Raw genomic sequence first — 20121 nt, forward strand, 5'->3', positions numbered from 1 at the left:
ACAGACAGGCAGACAGACAGACAGACAGACAGACAGACAGACAGACAGACTCAAATCTTTTCTCCTTCACCATAAACCTACGTCATCTGGTCCTCGATTCACCTACCCTGTGCAAGAAGCTGTACATCCATCGGATGTATTTCTCTCATAATTCTATACAGCCCTATAAGATTACCCCTCAACCTTCTGCGCTCCAAATTTACCCCCTCAACACCAAATACCCAATTGAATGGGCAAACCGATACTTTTTGACCATGCCTATATACATGTCACTCCAGCCTCCACCTGTCCGAGAAGACCTTACCACATCACCACTGATCTTGTTACAACTCATCACAGCCAATTATATTCCTGTCTTAAATTCAAACATTCCTCAGTTACAGTATCTTTGCTCGGTATCAACCATGCGTTTGTACATCTAACCTAATATTGCCATGTCTGTTCCAAATCACTGATGTAGAGGACAAACAGTAACGGCCTCAGCACCAAACCTTGAGGCAAACCACTCCATGTCCTCCAGGCCTCCAGTCCGAGAAGACCTTACAACATCACCACTGCTTCCTTACAATAAGCCAATTATCTATCCATTCAGTTACAGTATCTTTGCTCGGATCCCGTGCGATCTAACCTTCCAGAGCAGCCTGCCCTGTGGAACCTTGTCGAATGTTTTGCTGGTCCGTACAATCTACACCTCTGCCCGAATCAAGTTTTCTGATCATGTCTTCAAAAAACACAATCAGATTTGTGAGACCTCCCACGTACAAAACCATGCTGACTATCCCAAGTCAGCCCTTGTCCGTCTCATTGCCCGTATATCCGATCCCTCAGAATACTCTCTAGTAACATTACAACTGTAGATGTTAATATAGAAGCATAGAAACATAGAAAAAAAGGTGCACAAGGGGGCCATTCGGCCCTTCGAGCCTGCACCGCCATTCAATATGATCATGGCTGATCATCCAACTCAGTATCCCGTACCTGCCTTCTCTCCATACCCCATGATCCCATTAGCCACAAGGGCCACATCTAACTCCCTCTTAAATATCGCCAATGAACTGGCCTCGACTACCTTCTGCGGGAGAGAATTCCAGAGATTCACCACTCTCTGTGTGAAAAGGTTTTCCTCATCTCGCTCCTAAAAGATTTCCCCCCTTATCCTTAAACTGCGACCCCTTGTCCTGGACCTCCCCAACATCGGGAACAATCTTCCTGCATCTAGCCTGTCCAACCCCTTAAGAATTTTGTAAGTTTCTATAAGATCCCTGCTCAATCTTCTAAATTCTAGCGAGTACAAACCGAGTCTATCCAGTCTTTCTTCATACTCCAGGTACTCTCTGCTCCTATACTCAAATCCTTTTGCTATGGATGCTAACAAACCATTCGCCTTCTTCACTGCCTGCTGCACCTGCATACCTACTTTTAATGACTGGTTTACCATGACACCCAGGTCTCGTTGCATCTCCCCCTTTCCTAATCGGCCACCATTCAGATAATAATCTACTTTCCTGTTTTTGTCACCAAAGTGGATAACCTCACATTTATGCACATTATACTGTATATGCCATGCATTTGCCCACTCACCCAGCATATCCAAGTCACCTTGCAGCCTCCTAGCATCCTCCTCACAGCTAACACTCCCCCCCAGCTTCGTGTCATCCGCAAACTTGATGTTGCATTCAATTCCCTCGTCCAAATCATTAATATATATCGTAAATAGCTGGGGTTCCAGAACTGAGCCTTGCGGTACCCCACTAGTCACTGCCTGCCATTGTGAAAAGGACGCGTTTACTCCTACTCTTTGCTTCCTGTCTGCCAGCCAGTTCTCTATTCACATCAATACTGAACTCCCAATGCCGTGTGCTTTAAGTTTGTATACTAATCTCTTATGTGGGACCTTGTCGAAAGAATAAACATATGATGAAAGAATGGTGGAAATGACTTATATTCACTGGAATTTAGGATAAGAGGGTATCTTATAGAAACATAAAAATTATTGGACAGCCTAGATTCAGAATACTTCTTCCCGATGTTGAGGGTATCCAGAACCAGTTGTCACAGTTCAACAGTAAGGGGAAGGGGATTTTGGACTGAGATGATGAAACACCTTTTCACACAGAGAGTTGTGAATCTGTGGGATTCTCTGCCAATGAAGGCAGTGGAGCCCAATTCTCTGGATGCATTCAAGAGAGAGTTGGATGTATTAAAGGGCTAACGGAATCAAGGGATATGGGGAGGACGCCGTAACGGGTGACTGATTTTGGATGATCATATTGAATGGCGATGCTCGGTCGAATGACCTACTCTTGCACTTATTTTCTATGTTTCTATTTCTATGTTTCAATGTTTCTCTGCAAATCCGCGTTTAAACCGAAGATAGACCCAAAATGCTGGAGTAAATCGCAGCATCTCTGGAGAGAAGGAATGGGTGACATTTCGGGTTGAGACGCTTCTTCAGAGTCTGAGGCAGGGTCTCGACCCGAATCGTCACCAATTTCATTTCTCCGGAGATGCTGCCTGTCCAGCTGTGTAAATCCCGCATTTTGTGTCCATCTCCGGAGATTATGCTTCATGTTCTTCTCTACTTCCCATTGTTTCCGTTATAGATCCACCAACCTCACCAAAGATTTTTCTTGATAAATCGATTGGGGTGTATTTGCGGAAAGAAACGGCTACACTTACCTGCAATATAACAAACCAATCCTACCACGACGTAGAATTCTACAAAGAAAACCATCTGCTTACCTCTCGGCAACTCACCATTGAGGATAACATTGCAACGTTTACTGTTTCAAGAGCAAATCAAGGAGGACGGTACCGATGCAGATACAGCACGAATTTGTCCGGAAGGCCAATTCGCTCCCACCTCAGCGAACCTGTGAGGGTCACGATAGCAAGTAAGTCTACTGAGGCTGTAAAACATATTTTGCACATTTGGTGCGAATACTTGGCGTCACGAACAACTGTGGAAGTGGATACCGACAATACTTTTATTCCACACTGGACCAAGTGCAGAGACGTTGGGTCTGCCCACCCAAAGTCTTATTCCACCACTCACCCGTTCCTCCAACGCAACCTGTTCCGCCAACGTAACACTGGACCACTCGCGCATAGCCCCCAACAGCACAAGAGCGTCGCATTTCTCTCAGCGCTCCCTCCTCCTCATCTTCACCCTCCCTCTTCAATCCCTAGAGAGGGAGGTGGAATAGAGAGGGAGGTAGAGAGGGAGGTGGTGTCGAGAGGGAGGGGGTAGGGAAGAAGGGGGGGAATGCGGGATGGAAGTAGAGGGAGTGGGGTAGAGAAAGAGGTGAGTAGAGATGGAGGGGAGGGAGTAGAGTGAGAGGCGGATGGTGTAAAGCGGGAGAGTGAGGGTAGGGGAGTGGATAGGGATGGTAGAGGTAGGGGGCGGGGGGGTAGGGAGGGAGAGCGGCAGAGACGGAGAGGTTAGAGGGAGAGAGGGAGGGGGGTAGAGGAAGAGAGAGGGTGGTAGAATGGGGGCAGGGAGGGTACAGTGTGCGAGGGCGAGCGAGGGAGAGGGAAAGGGTAGAAGTGAGGGTAGATAATGAGGGTGTAGTGAGGGGCAGGGAGGGTAGAGAGGGGCAGATGAGAGAGGGAGTGTAGATTTGAAAACTATCCTCCCTACCCCCTCATCTCCCTCAATCCACCCATCTCTCTCCTCACCTCCCCGGGATCTTTCCCCTCTCCGCCTCCCCTACCCCAATCACACCTTCACCTCTCTTTTCCTTTCCTTTCCCCTACCTCCGCCATCTCCACGAGGCCTCACCGCCGCCGCAACGACCCGCCATCGCGATACCTTACCGCCGCCATGGCCCCATCGTTGCGTGGGCTCACCACTGCGTTCTCGATGTCTCCTGCACCGCGGTCTCGATGCCTCGTTGTGCCAGGGTGTCGCGGGTAGAAGGCTGGGTCGGAAAAAGCGGATCGTTAATTTAAATGCGGCCTTCCCCCATACGTCACTGGAAGCTAGTGGCCGCCCACTCCCCCTCTGTGGGCTAACTGGAAGTGGGTTGAGGGAGGTTTGCCGTTTAACAAGTTGGTTTTCGCTATTTTCAAAACGCTATAACGTGAAATGTAGCATTCCATGTGAAATGAAGCAGTTTCTTCTGCGCCAGCGCGTGGCGTTTTGACGAAGGTGGAAAGACACATACACACGCATACACGCACATACACATACGTAAAACATGAGCCTTTTATAGGCATAGAGATTTTGGAAAGATATGTGGAGCGGTACAGTTCAGCGGACTAGGGCCAAATACCGTCAATTGGAACTAGTGCAGAAGTGCTGTTTAGCCATGTTGTAAGGCTCAATGACTAAAAACATTTATTACCAATTCCTAGTTGTTATCGTTGAATGATGGTTTCATACCCAAGACCTCCTATACAGCTGCAATGTTGCAAACTCATTGCATCGAACTATGAACCATGGTGATAATATTGTGTATATGCTCTATTAATCCAATTCTCAAGACTTAGCCTTCGAACGTGGACGACTAAAGTGCTCACCTGTAAATTTCTCCAATGCTGCCAGTGACTCAGCCAATTCATTCTCGCACTGACCACCTTCTGGGTGAAGTGACGGATAAGGATTCCCCTATGGCCCCCTCCCGTATATTCCATACGATCATATTCTGATATGTATGTGCCATGGATCGGAAATTTCGCGCAAACATCTATTTTTTATAGAAATTATTAGTTGACCGACTCGGGCACCACCTCGGAAAGCGTAATATTAAAACAATCAAGGTCCGTTAGTCCCAAACAATCATGTCAGTACTATAGAAATATGCTGCCCATACTATTGGAAGAGCCGCTGTGGACTTGGGAGTTCCGTTTCGCTGCAGGTCATATTCGACTGCCTACGTTAATTGGCGGTACCGATCTTAGCTTCATCATGGCGAATCACGAGACCGTTCCGAATAGGAAGTATAGTGAATTGGCAGACAGTAGTTGGTAGACCACAGAAGAAGAACAGGCCGCGGGCAGAGAATGAAGATCGATCATGCCATTCCACTCGAAAACCAATATGTTATGTCCGATGCTCTCGGTTCAAGTGCGTGGTTACACAGCGGAGAACAGCGACTGCAGTCAGGTTGTACGATAGCAGGCCTGGGTCTGAGGCATACCGGCACAGCCGACACGAGTGAAGTCAGACAGAGCAATTATGGTGTCATTCGTTATGAAACTAGGCACTACATTCTGTGCGCGTCTGTGGCTCAGACATGCCGTTGCCTCCCTAGTCCCAGGCTCCATAATGTCTTGAAGCGGCTGCAGTTCATTCCACGGTGCGAAGATGAGCAGTCAGAATTCCCACTTCACGTTTGCCCCAATGACATTAGTTGGAAATGGGAAGAGATCCTGCGGTCTGAATGCGGGGAAATAGGGAACACGTTCACAAGCAGCACTGTGGCGCTGTGGTGGAGTTGCTACCTTACTTACTTGGGCGTCAGAGACCCTGGTTCGATTCCGAATATGGGTGCTGTCTGTACCGAGTTTATACGTTCTCCCCGTGACCGCGTGAGATTTCTCCAATATCTTTGGTTTCCTCCCACTCTTCCACATTTCAAAGATGTAGAGGTTTGCAGGTTAATTGGCTTGGTATTTAATGCAATGCTTGGTATTTAATGTAATCCTTGGTATTTAATGTAAATTATTCCCAGTGTGTAGGTTAGTGCGGGAGCGCGGGGATCGCTGGTTGTCGTGGACTCGGTGGCATGAATGGCCTGTTACACCGATCTCTAAATTAAACTATTCTAAACTAAACAAAACAAAATATGACTCAAGGGGAAGCATCTCTAGATTACTCTCAGTGCCGTGTGCTGGTTACCGTGTTGGAATAAGAAGATAGGATTCACGAAGTTGTACCCTTTACGATCAATCTCCTCCGTCTAGCGGAGCAGATCCTCAGCTCAACAGCTTTTCCATCGGGTCTTCCCACTTCCTACAAATAAAGAAAAAAACGTCGCCATGGGCACTCGAATGGGCCACAGCTGTGCGTGCCTTTTTGTAAGGTACGTCAAACACTCCCAGTTTTAGGAGTACACTGGCCCTAATCATAGACTCTATCTATGCTACATTGGCAATTGCATTGCAGCTACCTCCTGCACCCATGCTAAACTCGTGGACTTCATTAACTTCACTCCCAATTTCCATCCTGCTCCAAAATTCAGTTGGACATCGCCGGCATATTCCTCCTCTTTCTTGATATCACCGTCTCTATCTCACATGATCGACTATACACTCACGTCGTCTAAAAAGCTACTAATTCCAACAACTATCTACATTGCACGTCTTCCAACCACGCCTCCTGCAAATACTCTATCCCCGAATCCCAACTCCTCCGTCTCCGCTGCATCTGAGCTCAAGAAGAGATGTTCCATAATAACACATCCTCACCTGAAGATGTAAATAGCACGATAGACAAAGGAAATTCAGTAGATGTTGTTTGCTTAGATTTTCAGAACACTTTTGATATAGTGCCACACGTTAAGCTGCTAAGTAGGATGTGAGCTCACGGTATCAAAGAGCAGATGCTGGCATGGATAACAGGTTGGCTGGATGACAGAAGATAAAGAATGGCATTAAGGGGTATTTTGCTGGTTGGCCTCCAGTGACTAGTGGAGTTCCGCGAGGGTCGGTTCTGGGGACGCTAGTTTTCACGTTGTATATTAATAATTTGGACGAGGGGATTGATGACTTTGTGGCAAATTTGCGAATTATACGAACAAAAGTAGAAGGGCAGGTAGTGTAGAGAAAGTAGGGACTCTGCAGAAAGTCTTGGACAGGTTGAGAGAGTTGACAGATAACTGACAGATTGAATATTATGTAGCGAAGTGTGGAGTCATGCATTTTGATTGTGGGAATAAAATCGTAGACTATTTTCTAAATGCGGTGAGAATCCAGAAATCGGGAGTGCAAAGGAACTTGGTAATGCTGGTGCAGGATTCCCAAACAGTTAATCACCAAGTCGAATCGGTAGTAAAGAAAGCAAAGTCAATGCTTGCATTTATTTCATGTGGGCTGAGAGACGAAAACAGGGATGTAATGTCGAGGCTCCTTATGGAGTAGTAAGGCCGAATTTGGAATATTGTGAACAATTTTGGGCACGACATTTGTGGAAGAGAGTGCTTGCTCTTGAGAAGGTCCAGAAGAGGTTTGCAAGAATTATCCCATTAATTAGTAAGTTAACCGATGATGAGCTTTTATCGGCACTGGGCCTGTACTCGCTGGAGTTTAGAAGAATGTCGGAGGGGATTGATGACTTGTGGCATTGAAACACATAGAATAGTGAAATGCTTGGATTGCGTGGATGTGGAGAGGATGTTTCAACTAGTGGGAGAGTATAGAACTAGCCTCAGAATTAAAGGACGTTATTTTAGCAAGGAGTTAAAGAGAAATTTGTTTAGTCAGATTATGGTGACTCTGCAAAATTCTTTGCCACAGGAGGCTGTGGTGGCCAAATAGTCGATATTTTTAAGGCAGAGCTGGATAAATTGTTGATTAGTACAGATGTCAGAGCTTATGAGGAGAAGGTAGATTTCAGCCACGATTGAATGGCGGAGAAGACGTAATGGGCCAATGGAAAATTCTACTCCTCCGCATGACCATATGACATTCATTCCCACCACTGTTTGGCCCAAAAGGTTACCCTTCAAATTCCTATTAATTTCTTTCCACCTTCACTTTAATACTATGTCCTCTGATCCACAATCCACCTCCTCTGGCCCAGGGACACTGCATCTACCCGATCTATTCCTCTCATGATTTTACACAAGATCACTTCCCATCCTTCTGCGCTCCATGGAATATGTCCCAGCCTACTTGACCTCCCCCTATGTCCTGCAAAATCGTCGTTAATCTTCTCTGTACAGTAGGCAGTTCCACAACATTTTGTCTATAACATGGTGGTCACAACTGCACACGATATTCTAAATGCTGCCTCACTAACGTATTATACAACTGCAATATGATCTCTCAACATCTATGATCAATCTTCTGACTGATGAAGGCAAATGTGCCAAAAGCCTTTTTGACCACTCGATCTACCTGCGACTCCAAGTTCAAGGATCAACGTACTTGCACCTCTAGATGCCTATGCTTTACAACCAGCCCCAGAGCCCTATCATTTATTAAAGCACGCGGTATTGGGGGTTCAATATTTATGTGGATCGAGAACTGGCTGGCAGACAGGAAGCAAAGAGTAGCAGTAAACGGGGCATTTTCAGAATGGCAGGCCGTGACTAGTGGGGTACCGCAAGGCTCGGTGCTGGGACCTCAGCAATTTACAATATATATTAATGATTTGGACGAGGGAATTGAATGCAACATCTCCAAGTTTGCGGATGACAGGAAGCTGGGGGGGGCAGTGTGCGCTGTGAGGAGGATGCTAGGAGGCTGCAAGGTGACTTGGATAGATTGGGTGAGTGGGAAAATGCATGGCAGATGCAGTATCATGTGGATAAATGTGAGTTTATCCACTTTGGAGGCAAGAACAGGAGCGTAGACTATTATCTGGCCGTTTAGGAAAAGGGGAGATGCAACGAGACCTGGGTGTCATGGTACATAGGCATGTAGGTGCAGCAGGCAGTGAAGAAAGCGAATGGTATGTTAGCATTCATCGCAAAAGGATTTGAGTATAGGAGCAGGGTGGTTCTACTGCAGTTGTGCAGGGTCTTGTTGAGACCACACCTGGAGTATTGTGTACAGTTTTGGTCTCCTAATATGTGGAAATACATTCTTGCCATAGAGGGAATACAGAGCAGGTTCACCAGACTGATTCCTGGCATGTCAGGACTCATATGAAGATAAACTGGATAGACTCGCCTTGCACACGCTGGAATTTAGAAGATTGAGGAGGGATCTTATAGAAACTAACAAAATCCTTAAGGTTTTGGACTGGCTAGATGCAGAAAGATTGTTCCCGATGTTGGGGAAGTCCAGGACAAGAGGTTACAGTTTAAGGAAAAGGGTGAATTTTTTTTAGGACCGAGATGAGAAAAACATTGTTCACACAGAGAGCGGTAAATATCTGGAATTGTCTGCCACGGAAACTTGTTGAGGCCAGTGCATTGCTATATTTAAGAGGGAATTAGATGTGGCCCTTGTGGCTAAGGGGATCAGGAGGTATGGAGAGAAGGCAGGTACGGGATACTGAGTTGGATGATCAGCGATGATCATATTGAATGGCGGTGCAGGCTCGAAGGGCCGAATGACCTACTCCTGCAGCTATTTTCTATGCTTCTGTGTCTCTATTTATTGTGTAAAGCCTGTTCTGGTTAGACATACCAAAATTCAACACATTTTCTATATTATATCCCATCAAACATTCATCAGTCTACCTGGCCAATCGATCAAGATCCTGCTGCAATGTGTTACAACCATCTTGACCATCTACAAAACCACCCACTTTTGTATCATATGTAGCGTTCACCCTCCAGTGTGTTACTCCAGCGTGTTGTGTCAATCTTCGATGCATAGGGCCGGTGCGTCCAAAGCTAAATTAGGGCACTTCTTGACTTGAGTCAGGTGGACAGGATGAAGATGTATTTGGAACGCTGGCCTTCAATGAGAAAGGTATAGAGTATAGTAACGACATCGTGAAATAACTGTACAAGTTGTTAGTAAAAAACATTTCGATTACCGCAGTACGGAGGTTGACATTAAGTTAGACAGGGAGCAAAAATATTCACCGGGATGTTTTCGGGACCTGCGGGCATGTGTGATACGGAAAGGCTGGGTAGGCTGTGACATGTTTATTTTGAGCGCGGTTTCAAGGGTTACCTCATTGACGTGCACAAAGTCGTGTATAGCATGGATTAAGTGAACGCTCACACTCTTACCAGAATCGAGCACAGCGAAAACTGGAGGCCATCGGCGCAACGTGAGAGGAGGAGATTAATTTTGACCGGCAGGGCAATTCCTTTCGCGAAAAGGGTAGTGTGAATCCGGAATGAGCTTGAAAAGAAGCAATGGAAGCGGATACAATTATGTCATTTCAATTTTATTTGGGAACTATGGAGCTATGCAGCAGAAACATACGCTGCGGCCCAATATGTCCACACCAGCTAAATGCGTTCCTGAGTGGACTCATTATCCTACGTTTGGCCAGTATCCCTCTACGCGCTGCACAGGCACTTGCAGAAAATGGAACCTTGAGGCAAAGTGACTATTGGAGAAACGCACCGTGTGATGCTACATCTGTGTCCTCAAGGAGAAACCTTGATTTTTCCTCAATGGTCTCACACTGAACACGGCAAACTTGGTGAATCGCCTCTGCACAGTCTCAGGGAATCTATGTCCGTCTTGTTGGACATGTGCAACATAAAGGTGGCGGTGATCCACCGGGCCCAAAGCCCATATCTCTCTCAGGTTCAGGTCGCGTTTTCGGATTTATTGTGAGAGAGCAGTTAGAGTGCGATGGCTTACGGGCAAAGGCTGCAACCAACATGCGCACATGTATCAATAAATGACAGCGATATTTAAATCGTCGACTTGCACTGGATGATATTGCAATCCTTGTTGCTTGAGTATGGATTTATGCAGGCTGGTGTAGATATGCCTTTGGAGAAAGAAGTGGAGTGATGGTTTTCACATGAGTGCCATTGATACGAATGATTAAGATGATTTCGGATATGTTAACCGGCTTCCATCGTACAACCTGTTATATGTTTTAATTGAATTGCAGATTCGCCGACGCCAGCGTTATTTGTGGATCAAAGTCTTGCTGTGAGAGGCGGAAAAGTCATCTTCAACTGCACAAGTCCCCGCGGTCATCCAGGCTTAATATTTTACTTATATAGACACGGGGAATCGAACTACTCGGATGCCAAGGTTGCAGATGCGTGGGGGAATTCTGTGATTTTCACCATCGCGAACGTGGGCGACGACGATGAAGGAAATTATACCTGTCTGTATGAAGCAAAGGATGACACAAAGCCGCTGACCTCTGCCCTCAGTGACACAGTACATGTTGCTGTTCGAGGCAAGTGTGAAGCACAGTCAGAAAGTAGATCAGAGTTTGGAGACAGTAAATATCGCTTGTTGTTTTGCCAGGTGCACGTAACGATTAGAACTGATTTTGCAGAGAAGAAATGAAATATAGTTTTATATCCCGGGGTTTTCATGAATTCGATTAACGACATATGTATGCATACACACACACACACACACACACACACACACACACACACACACACACACACACACACACACACACACACACACACACACACACACACACACACACACACACACACACACACACACACACACACACACACACACACACACACACACACACACACACACACACACACACACACACACACACACGCACACACACACACACACACATATATAACATTTCGTATAACATATATACGTAAACTTGTGCAAATAAATACATATATATATATCGAACCACAGGGAATGTTTGGGATCGTCATATATATATATATACATTTTAACGCAGTGGGTAAGACCTCGACTCGAAACATCTCCAATGCATGTTATCCAGAGATGCTGCCTGACCTGTTGGATTACATCAGCCCGTAGTGCCTTTTGGAGGGATATCATTCGCTGCCTTGAGTCTGCCCCGCTATCCATATAACCATATAACCATATAACAATTACAGCACGGAAACAGGCCATCTCGACCCTTCTAGTCCGTGCCGAACACATAATCTCCCCTAGTCCCATATACCTGCGCTCAGACCATAACCCTCCATTCCCTTCCCATCCATATAACTATCCAATTTATTTTTAAATGATAAAAAAACGAACCTGCCTCCACCACCTTCACTGGAAGCTCATTCCACACAGCTACCACTCTCTGAGTAAAGAAGTTCCCCCTCATGTTACCCCTAAACTTCAGTCCCTTAATTCTCATGTCATGTCCCCTTGTTTGAATCTTCCCTACTCTCAGTGGGAAAAGCTTTTCCACGTCAACTCTGTCTATCCCTCTCATCATTTTAAAAACCTCTATCAAGTCCCCCCTTAACCTTCTGCGCTCCAAAGAATAAAGCCCTAACTTGTTCAACCTTTCTCTGTAACTTAGTTGCTGAAACCCAGGCAACATTCTAGTAAATCTCCTCTGTACTCTCTCTATTTTGTTGACATCCTTCCTATAATTAGGCGACCAAAACTGTACACCATACTCCAGAATTGGCCTCACCAATGCCTTGTACAATTTTAACATTACATCCCAACTTCTATACTCAATGCTCTGATTTATAAAGGTCAGCACACCAAAAGCTTTCTTTACCACCCTATCTACATGAGATTCCACTTTCAGGGAACTGTGCACAGTTATTCCCAGATCCCTCTGTTCACCTACATTCTTCAATTCCCTACCATTTACCATGTACGTCCTATTTTGATTTGTCCTGCCAAGATGTAGCACCTCACACTTATCAGCATTAAACTCCATCTGCCACCTTTCAGCCCACTCTTCCAACTGGTATAAATCTCTCTGTAGACTTTGAAACTCTACTTCATTACCCGCAACCCCACCTATCTTATTATCATCTGCATACTTACTAATCCAATTCACCACACCATCATCCAGATCATTGATGTACATGACAAACAACAGTGGACCCAACACAGATCCCCGTGGCACCCCACTCGTCACTGGCCTCCAACCTGAGAAACAACCATCCACCATTACTATCCTGCACACATTTTACAAACTCCAACCCATCCAGCCCATTTACAGAATGTGTTTCCCAGTCTATGTGTGGAAATTTGAAATCTCCCACAATCACTACCTTGTGCTTACTACTAATATCTGCTATCTCCTTACATATTTTCTCTTCCAATTCTCGCTCCCTATTTGGCGGTCTATAATACACCCCTATAAGTGTTGCTACCCCTTTCCCATTTCTCAGTTCCACCCAAATATCCTCCCTAGACGAGCCCTCTAATCTATCCTGCCAAAGCACTGCTGTAATATCTTCCCTGATAAGCAATGCAGCACCTCCACCTCTTGCCCCTCCAATTCTATCACACCTGAAACAACGAAATCCTGGAATATTTAGTTTCCAATCACAGCCCTCCTGCAGCCATGTTTCACTGATTGCCACAACATAATATTTCCAGGTGTCAATCCAGGCTCTAAGTTCATCCACCTGTCTTACAATGCTCCTAGCATTAAAATATACACATTTAAGAAACCCACCCTCTCCTATTCTCTGATTATTTTCTTTTTCTTCGCTCTCCCCTACATTTTGGGTCAGAGTGCTACCATTCTCTGCCCCCTGCTTCACACACTGACTGCTAGCTTTCCCAATTTGAGTCCCTCCCCCCAACCATACTAGTTTAAATTCTCACCAGTAGCCTTTGCAAATCTCCCCGCCAGGATATCGGTCCCCCTTGAGATCAAGTGCAACCCGTCCTTTCTGTACAGGTCGTACCTTCCCCAAAAGAGGTCCCAATGATCCAGAAACTTGAATCCATACCCACTGCACCAGTCCTTCATCCACGCATTTATCCTCCACCTCGCTCCATTCCTACTCTCACTGTCGCGTGGCACAGGCAGTAATCCTCAGATTGTTACCTTTCCAGTCCTTCTCCTTAACTCTCTACCTAACTCCCTAAATTCTTCTTTCAAGACCTCTTCTCTTTTTTTACCTATGTCGTTGGTACCTATATGCACCACAACCTCAGGCTCCCCTCCCTCCCATTTCAGGATTTCTTGGACACGTTCAGACACATCCCTGACCCTGGCACCAGGGAGGCAAACTACCATCCGGGACTCCTGTCTGCGTCCACAGAATCGCCGATCCGACCCCCTGACTATAGAGTCCCCTATTACAATTGCCCTCCCCTTCTTTTCCTTACCCTTCTGAGCAACAGGACTGGATTTTGTGCCAGAGGCCCGGCCACTGTCGCTGCCCCCAGGTAGGCTGTCTCCCCCACCCTTACTCAAGCATGAGTACTTATTTTCAAGGTGTACAGCCACCGGGGTACTCACCAGTCCCTGCCTCTGCCCGTTGCCCTTCCTAACTGCGACCCAGTTTTCTGTCTCCCGTGGTCTTGGAGTGACCACCTCCCTGTAACCCCTTTCTATGACCTCCTCGCTCTCCCTGAGCAGACAGAGGTCATCGAGTTGCTGTTCCAGGTTCCTGACACGGTCCCTTAGGAGCCCCATCTCGACGCACCTTGCGCAAATGTGGACGTCTGGAGGGCACTCCGACTCCATGACCTCCCACATCTGACATCCAGAACAGTAAACTGCCCTGGCCCTCATTCTCCCCCTTATCCAAACACAATAAAGCCTTAGCCGGGATACAAGCCAAACAGCTGCTTCCTCTGGTCCGTTCGACCAATCAGAGGCTTCCACCGTCCTATCCATTTATATTAATTTTGTATCGTTTAGTTTACTAGTGTCTCGCAACTAATTTTGTTGCGTTCTATCCAGTACCTTTCCATGTCCTATCTGTGTACCTGTCCAGTTGTTTCTTGAACGATGCTATAGTCCCAGCCTCAACTACCGCCTGTGGCAGCTTGTCCCATACACCCTGTGTGAAAAAGTAAACCGTCGGATATTTTCCCCTTCACCTTGAACCTATGGCATCTGCTCTTCGATTCCCCTGCTCTGGGTAATCTACTCTATAAGATCTCCCCTCATCCTCATACGCTCCATGGAATAGATACCCAGCCCACTCAACCTCTCCCTATATCTCTAGTCCTGGCAACATCCTCGTAAATCTTTTCGATGATACATTAATCGCCATTATCCATTCATCTGCCCACTAAATCAACTAATTAGAGGAATGCCGTAACCGAGCACAGCCCGGATTAGAAAATTGTATAGGGAACTTCGACTGATCCAGCCAGCAAAGGGCGCCATGTTTTGGCACTATTTTAATCGTCCCCCTTGGCGCTTTTGTTGTTATGCGCGGTGCCAGGATTGCCCAGGCTGCTGCGGGCCTCCAGCCATCGTGTTTATTGATCAGCAAATCGACCAGCTGTGGATCCACTGTGGATAGACCAGCAAACCGACTGTCCTCTACTCGCCCATGCACCTTCATTCCCAACGACGTTCAGTGTGCGGCCGGTTAGAGCCCGGTTCCCCACCTGTCCTACCGGCCTTGTTCCTTAACATGTTGTCACAGTCTTTAGTCCGACAGAAATGCACTGTGGGTAAAAGGCTGCTATTGTCTACACAATCTATGTCTCCAATAACTTTTTTTAACCTGATTCCTCATTTACTGCCTTCCACGCAGAAAAGCAAATGCAGACTATCCAGTCACCCATCATAGTGAAGGACTTCCAGATTTTTCCAAGATAATTTCCTCAATACCACCCATGCTGGAAACAACTAGTTGCCTTTGTGTATCCACCAGAACTAAGTATTACGATGGCCTGTTTAATGTTTTAGGAATTTGTCCCATAATCTTCCAGTTCTGGCATTCGTGTAGTGGCCCATAAAGGCAAGTATCCTGTATGGCGCCTTCACCATCGGATATACCTCAAACATCTTCAGGAATCGGTGGACCTGCACGCCAGTGTCTTCTCGGTCTCAACATGTCACAGGGTCTGTTCGTCCCCGTATTTGCCCTGCAGTTGTTAACATAAATGTTGTATTATTTGATTCACAGTGCAATGGTGTCCTGGAGCTCGGAACCAGACCATTCGGACCAATTCGTTTACGCGAATCAAAATGCCCATCTATGTTAGTCCACTTTCCCTTATTTGCCCTAAGTCCCAAACCGTTCCTATCTGCGAACCAGTCCAAATATATTTTAATGTTTCTCTCATTGTACGCTTCGACTCTTCAGGAATTTTGAAGAGTGCAGACTTGTGTCTAAGAGAACAATACATCAGAGCTAAGATCCGTGCTAACTTTTGTTCGTGTAAATTAAAACTACAACAGAGTGAACATTGCTATAAATGCACCAATGCAACGGGACAGTTACATACATGCAGTGAACTGATTTTCGTCTGGGAACAGAAATCTTCATACAAATATAGAAGCATGTGCAAGAGGAGGCCATTCGGCCCTTCGAGCCTTCAACGCCATTCATTGTGATCATGGCTGTTCATCCACAATCAGTAACCCGTGCCTGCCTTCTCCCCATACCCCTTGATTCCGCTAGCCCAAAGAGTTCTGTCCACAGTAACTCTTCTTTAAATTCATCCAGTGATTGGCCTCCACTGCCTTCTGCGCAGAGAAATCAACAAATTCACAACTCTGGGTGAAATGGTTTTTCGGCATCTCAGTTTTCAATAGCCTCCCGTTTATTCTTACACTGTGACCCCCTGGTTCAACACTCCCTGGACGTTGGTAACATTTTTCCTACATCTAGCGTGTCCAGTCCTTTTATAATTGTATATGTCTTTATAAGATCACCTAGCTTCCTTCTAAATTTCAGTGAATACAAGTCCAGTCTTTCCTCGTATGACAGTCCCGCCACCCCGGGGATTAACCTCGTGAAACTACGCTGCATTCCCTCAATAGCAAAGATGTCCTTCCTCAAATTAGGAGAACAAAACTGCACACGATACTCCAGATGTGGTCTCTTCAGGGCCCTGTACAACTGCTTTTGGACCTCTTTACCCCTATAATCAAATCGTCTCGTTTCTTCACTGCCTGCTGGACATGCATGGTTACTTCCAGTGACTGGTGTACACGGACACCTAGGTATCGTTGCACTTCCCTTTTTCCTAATCTGACACCATTGAGATAATAAACTGCCTCCTTGTTCTTGCCGCCAAATTGGATAGCCTCACATTTATCTACAGTATACTGCATCTCCCATGCAACTGCCACTTCCCCAACTTGTCCAAGTCATTCTGCAACCTCCTTCATCTTCTTCGCAGTTCACACTGCCACGCAGCATTGTGGCATCTGCAAATTTGACAGTGTTACTTTTAATTCCATCATCTAAATCATTAATATATGTTGTAAATAGTTGCGGCCCCAGCACCGAGCCTTCCGGTACTCCACTCGCCACTGCCTGTCATTCTGTTAATTCCTACACTTTGTCTCCTGTCTGCCAACCAATTCTCCATCTCTGTCAATACCCTATCCCCAATACCATGTGCTTAATTTTGCCCACTAATCTACTGTGTTGGACCTTGTCAAAGGCTTTCTAAAAGTCCAGTTACACTCCATCCACTGGTTCTCCTTCATCCGTTTTACTTGTAACATCCTCAGAAAATCCAGAAGATTAGTCCTGCAGCATTTCGACTTCATAAACCCGTGCTTACTTGGACCAATCCTTTTACTGCTATACGAATGCGCCGTTATTATAGCTTTAATAATTGAGTGCAACATCTACCCCGCCACCGATGCCAGGCTTCTATCCCGTTGTCTCTCTTGCTCGTTTCTTGAAAAAAGGGATAACATTAGCTACCCTACAATCCACAGGAACTGATTCTGAATCTATAGAACATTGGAAAGTGATCACCAATGCGTTCACGATTTCTCGAGCCACATCCTTGAGTACTCTTGGAGACCATCAGGCGTTGGAGATTTATTAGCTTTCAGAATGCTTTATTGTCATTGCATGTTTCACATACAACGAGATTACTGTGTCTCTCCATTTAAAAGAACTTCAAACTTTTACATACTCATACTTTTTACACTACCTCCCTCCACAAACCCACCCATGGATTCACATTTACATAAATTAACACTGTCTCCCACCCCTCTCCTTCCCCATAACCCGCTCCCGAGACAGAGTTCAGTTGCAAGATTGCTGATGGGTAAAAGCTGTTCTTGAGTCTGGCAGTGCGTGACTTTGGCGACCTGTACCTTTTTCCTGAGGGCAGCAGTGTGAAAAGGTGGTGACACTGATGTGTAATGTCTTTCACGATATTACAGGTCCTGTTGCGGCATCTGGAGTGGTAAATGTCCTCCAGAGGGGGCAGGGGGAGTTCAACGATACCCTGGGCAGTTTTTTATCACCCTCTGGAGAGCTGCTCTGTCAGCTGCTGAACAGTTCCCAAACCAGGCAGTTATGCAGTAAGTCAGTATGCTTTCTACCGAACAGCGGTAGAAAGACTCCAGCAGTTTAGCAGACAGATGGGCCTTCCTCAGTGTTCTGAGGAAGTAAAGTCTCTGTTGCGCCTTTTTTTACAACTACAGCAGAGTTCACAGACCATTTAAGATCATCACTGATGTTGATCCCCAGAAATTAAAAACTAGGCACCCTCTCCACCTCCTCGCCCCCTATCTCCAGTGGCCTGAGCTCCGCTCTATGTCGCCTGAAATCAGTGATGATCTCCTTTGTCTTTTTAGTGTTCAGAGAGAGATTGTTGTGAGCACACCACTCAGCAAATCTGTGCACCTCCTCTCTATAGGCGACCTCGTTCCCATTTGAGATGAGCCCCACCACGGTTGTATCGTCCGCAAATTTTATGATCCTATTTGCGGGGTGATGGGGCAAGCAGTCATGTGTGTATAGGGCGTAGAGGAACGGACTGAGCACACGGCCCTGCGGTGCTCCTCTGCTGAGGGTCAGGGATGTCGAGGTGTAGGGTTCAAGTCTCACCGTCTGTGGGCGTTCACTGAGAAAGTCCAATATCCACCGACACAGTTGACTGCTGAGGCCAAGGTCTAGCATTTTTGTGATCAGCTTGCTGGGTATGATTGTATTAAAAGCTGAGCTGTAATCAACAAAAAGCATCCTGACATACGACCCCTTCTCCTCTAGGTGTTGTAGTGCAGCATGGAGGACAGTGTTTATGGCATCCTCTGTAGATCTATTAGCCCTATATGCATACTGGGTCGAATGAGGGGGGAGAGATAATTTAAGGTGACCTAGGACCAGCCTTTCAAAGCACTTGGAGACTACAGATGTAAGAGCAACGGGCCTGTAGTCATTGAGGGAGTTGATGATTTCTGCTTGGGCACCGGGATGGTAGTGGTGGTTTTCAGGCACGCTGGCACGCAGTAGTGTGCCAGTGTGCTTCAGTCTCATCAGTCTACCCGATACTATTTATCGCCTAATGCAAGTTTCTTTCAGTTCCTCAGTGTCCCTAGATCCTCTGTCCTCTGGCACATCTGGGAGATTGGTTCGCTCTTCACTAAGGAGGACACACCAAAGTACCTTCCAACTTTTCTGCCATTTCCTTGTTCCCCATAATAGGTGCATCTGTTTCTGCCTTCAAGGGACCCATTATTGTCTTTACTAATCGTTTTTCTCTTAACAGAGAAACATATCTTAATATCGTTCTTTATATTCTTGGCGAACTTACCTTCGTACTTCCAACTTTTCAACCCGTATTGCCCTTTTTGTTATGTCCTTCTGATGTCCTTTCAAAGTGACCCAATCCTCTGGCGTCCCGCTATTATTTGCTATGTTATACGCCTTTCCTTTTAGTTTATATCATCCCTAACTTCCCTTGTCTGCCACGGTTGCCTCTTACTCCCCTTAGAATCTTTGTTGCTCACGAGGCACAAGGTTAATACTTCTCAGACGCATGCAAGCAAATATTACTTGGGTCTCAAAACACAGTGTTTTGCCTTCATTTGCAATTTCTGCATGCTGAATTATTTTTTTTCTTCGAAGCACTCGAAGCTCAGGAAATCGTAGACATCATAGAAATTAATTTCAGGGCAAGTTGCATGAGGTCACAAAAGTTAGTTGGCCAGTGTCACAACCCATCACGCCCAATCCACAAAGAGATCAACGGGTTTCCAGCTGCTTCAATTCGGCGCGGTATCAGATTATTTTTCCTTTGCAAAGTCATTACTTATCTCTTGTGTAAACAACTCATTGACTTGGATTCTATAATTTTATCTTTGTGTTATCCAGGGAAATTCAATGTTCTGGCAGCTGGTGTTGGGTTCGCATTTCTTCTGATGGTACTCGTATCCGTATTGGCTGTGTGCGTCTGCATTGGAGGTAGGTTGCGCAATGCAAACCCCGTCAGGAAATTGTCGATACCCTCCCGCTCTTGTCCATTCTCTCTACAATCTACCAATTTAATATTTTCCTCCTGCAATGTTTGGAGATTATAAAATCACACAGAATCGAAACATGAATTTCGGTCTAGCTTCGGCCTATTTCGTGTCGACCAACATGTCCCATTTACATTAGTTCCACCAGGTTGCATTTGACCCATATCCCTCTAAACATATTCCACCCAAGTTCC

At 45.9% G+C, this 20121-nt stretch overlaps 1 protein-coding gene across 1 annotated transcript; it reads left to right on the plus strand.

Moving 5' to 3' along the window:
- Positions 1-404: 404 nt before the first annotated feature.
- LOC129714068 (venom metalloproteinase inhibitor DM43-like) lies at positions 405-11109 on the plus strand. Its single transcript, XM_055663526.1, has 3 exons — positions 405-408; positions 2559-2894; positions 10700-11109. The coding sequence occupies exons 1-3, from the start codon at positions 405-407 to the stop codon at positions 11107-11109; spliced, it is 750 nt and encodes a 249-aa protein (XP_055519501.1).
- Positions 11110-20121: the final 9012 nt, after the last annotated feature.

This window comes from Leucoraja erinacea, chromosome 38 (genome assembly GCF_028641065.1).
Source record: "Leucoraja erinacea ecotype New England chromosome 38, Leri_hhj_1, whole genome shotgun sequence".
Taxonomy (NCBI): Eukaryota; Metazoa; Chordata; class Chondrichthyes; order Rajiformes; family Rajidae; genus Leucoraja; species Leucoraja erinaceus.

Excerpts from the sequence above, each read along its gene's own strand:
- LOC129714068 (XM_055663526.1), top strand. Across the intron at positions 2,895-10,699 it reads TGTGAGGGTCACGATAGCAA|ATTCGCCGACGCCAGCGTTA; the intron begins GTAAGTCTACTG and ends ATTGAATTGCAG.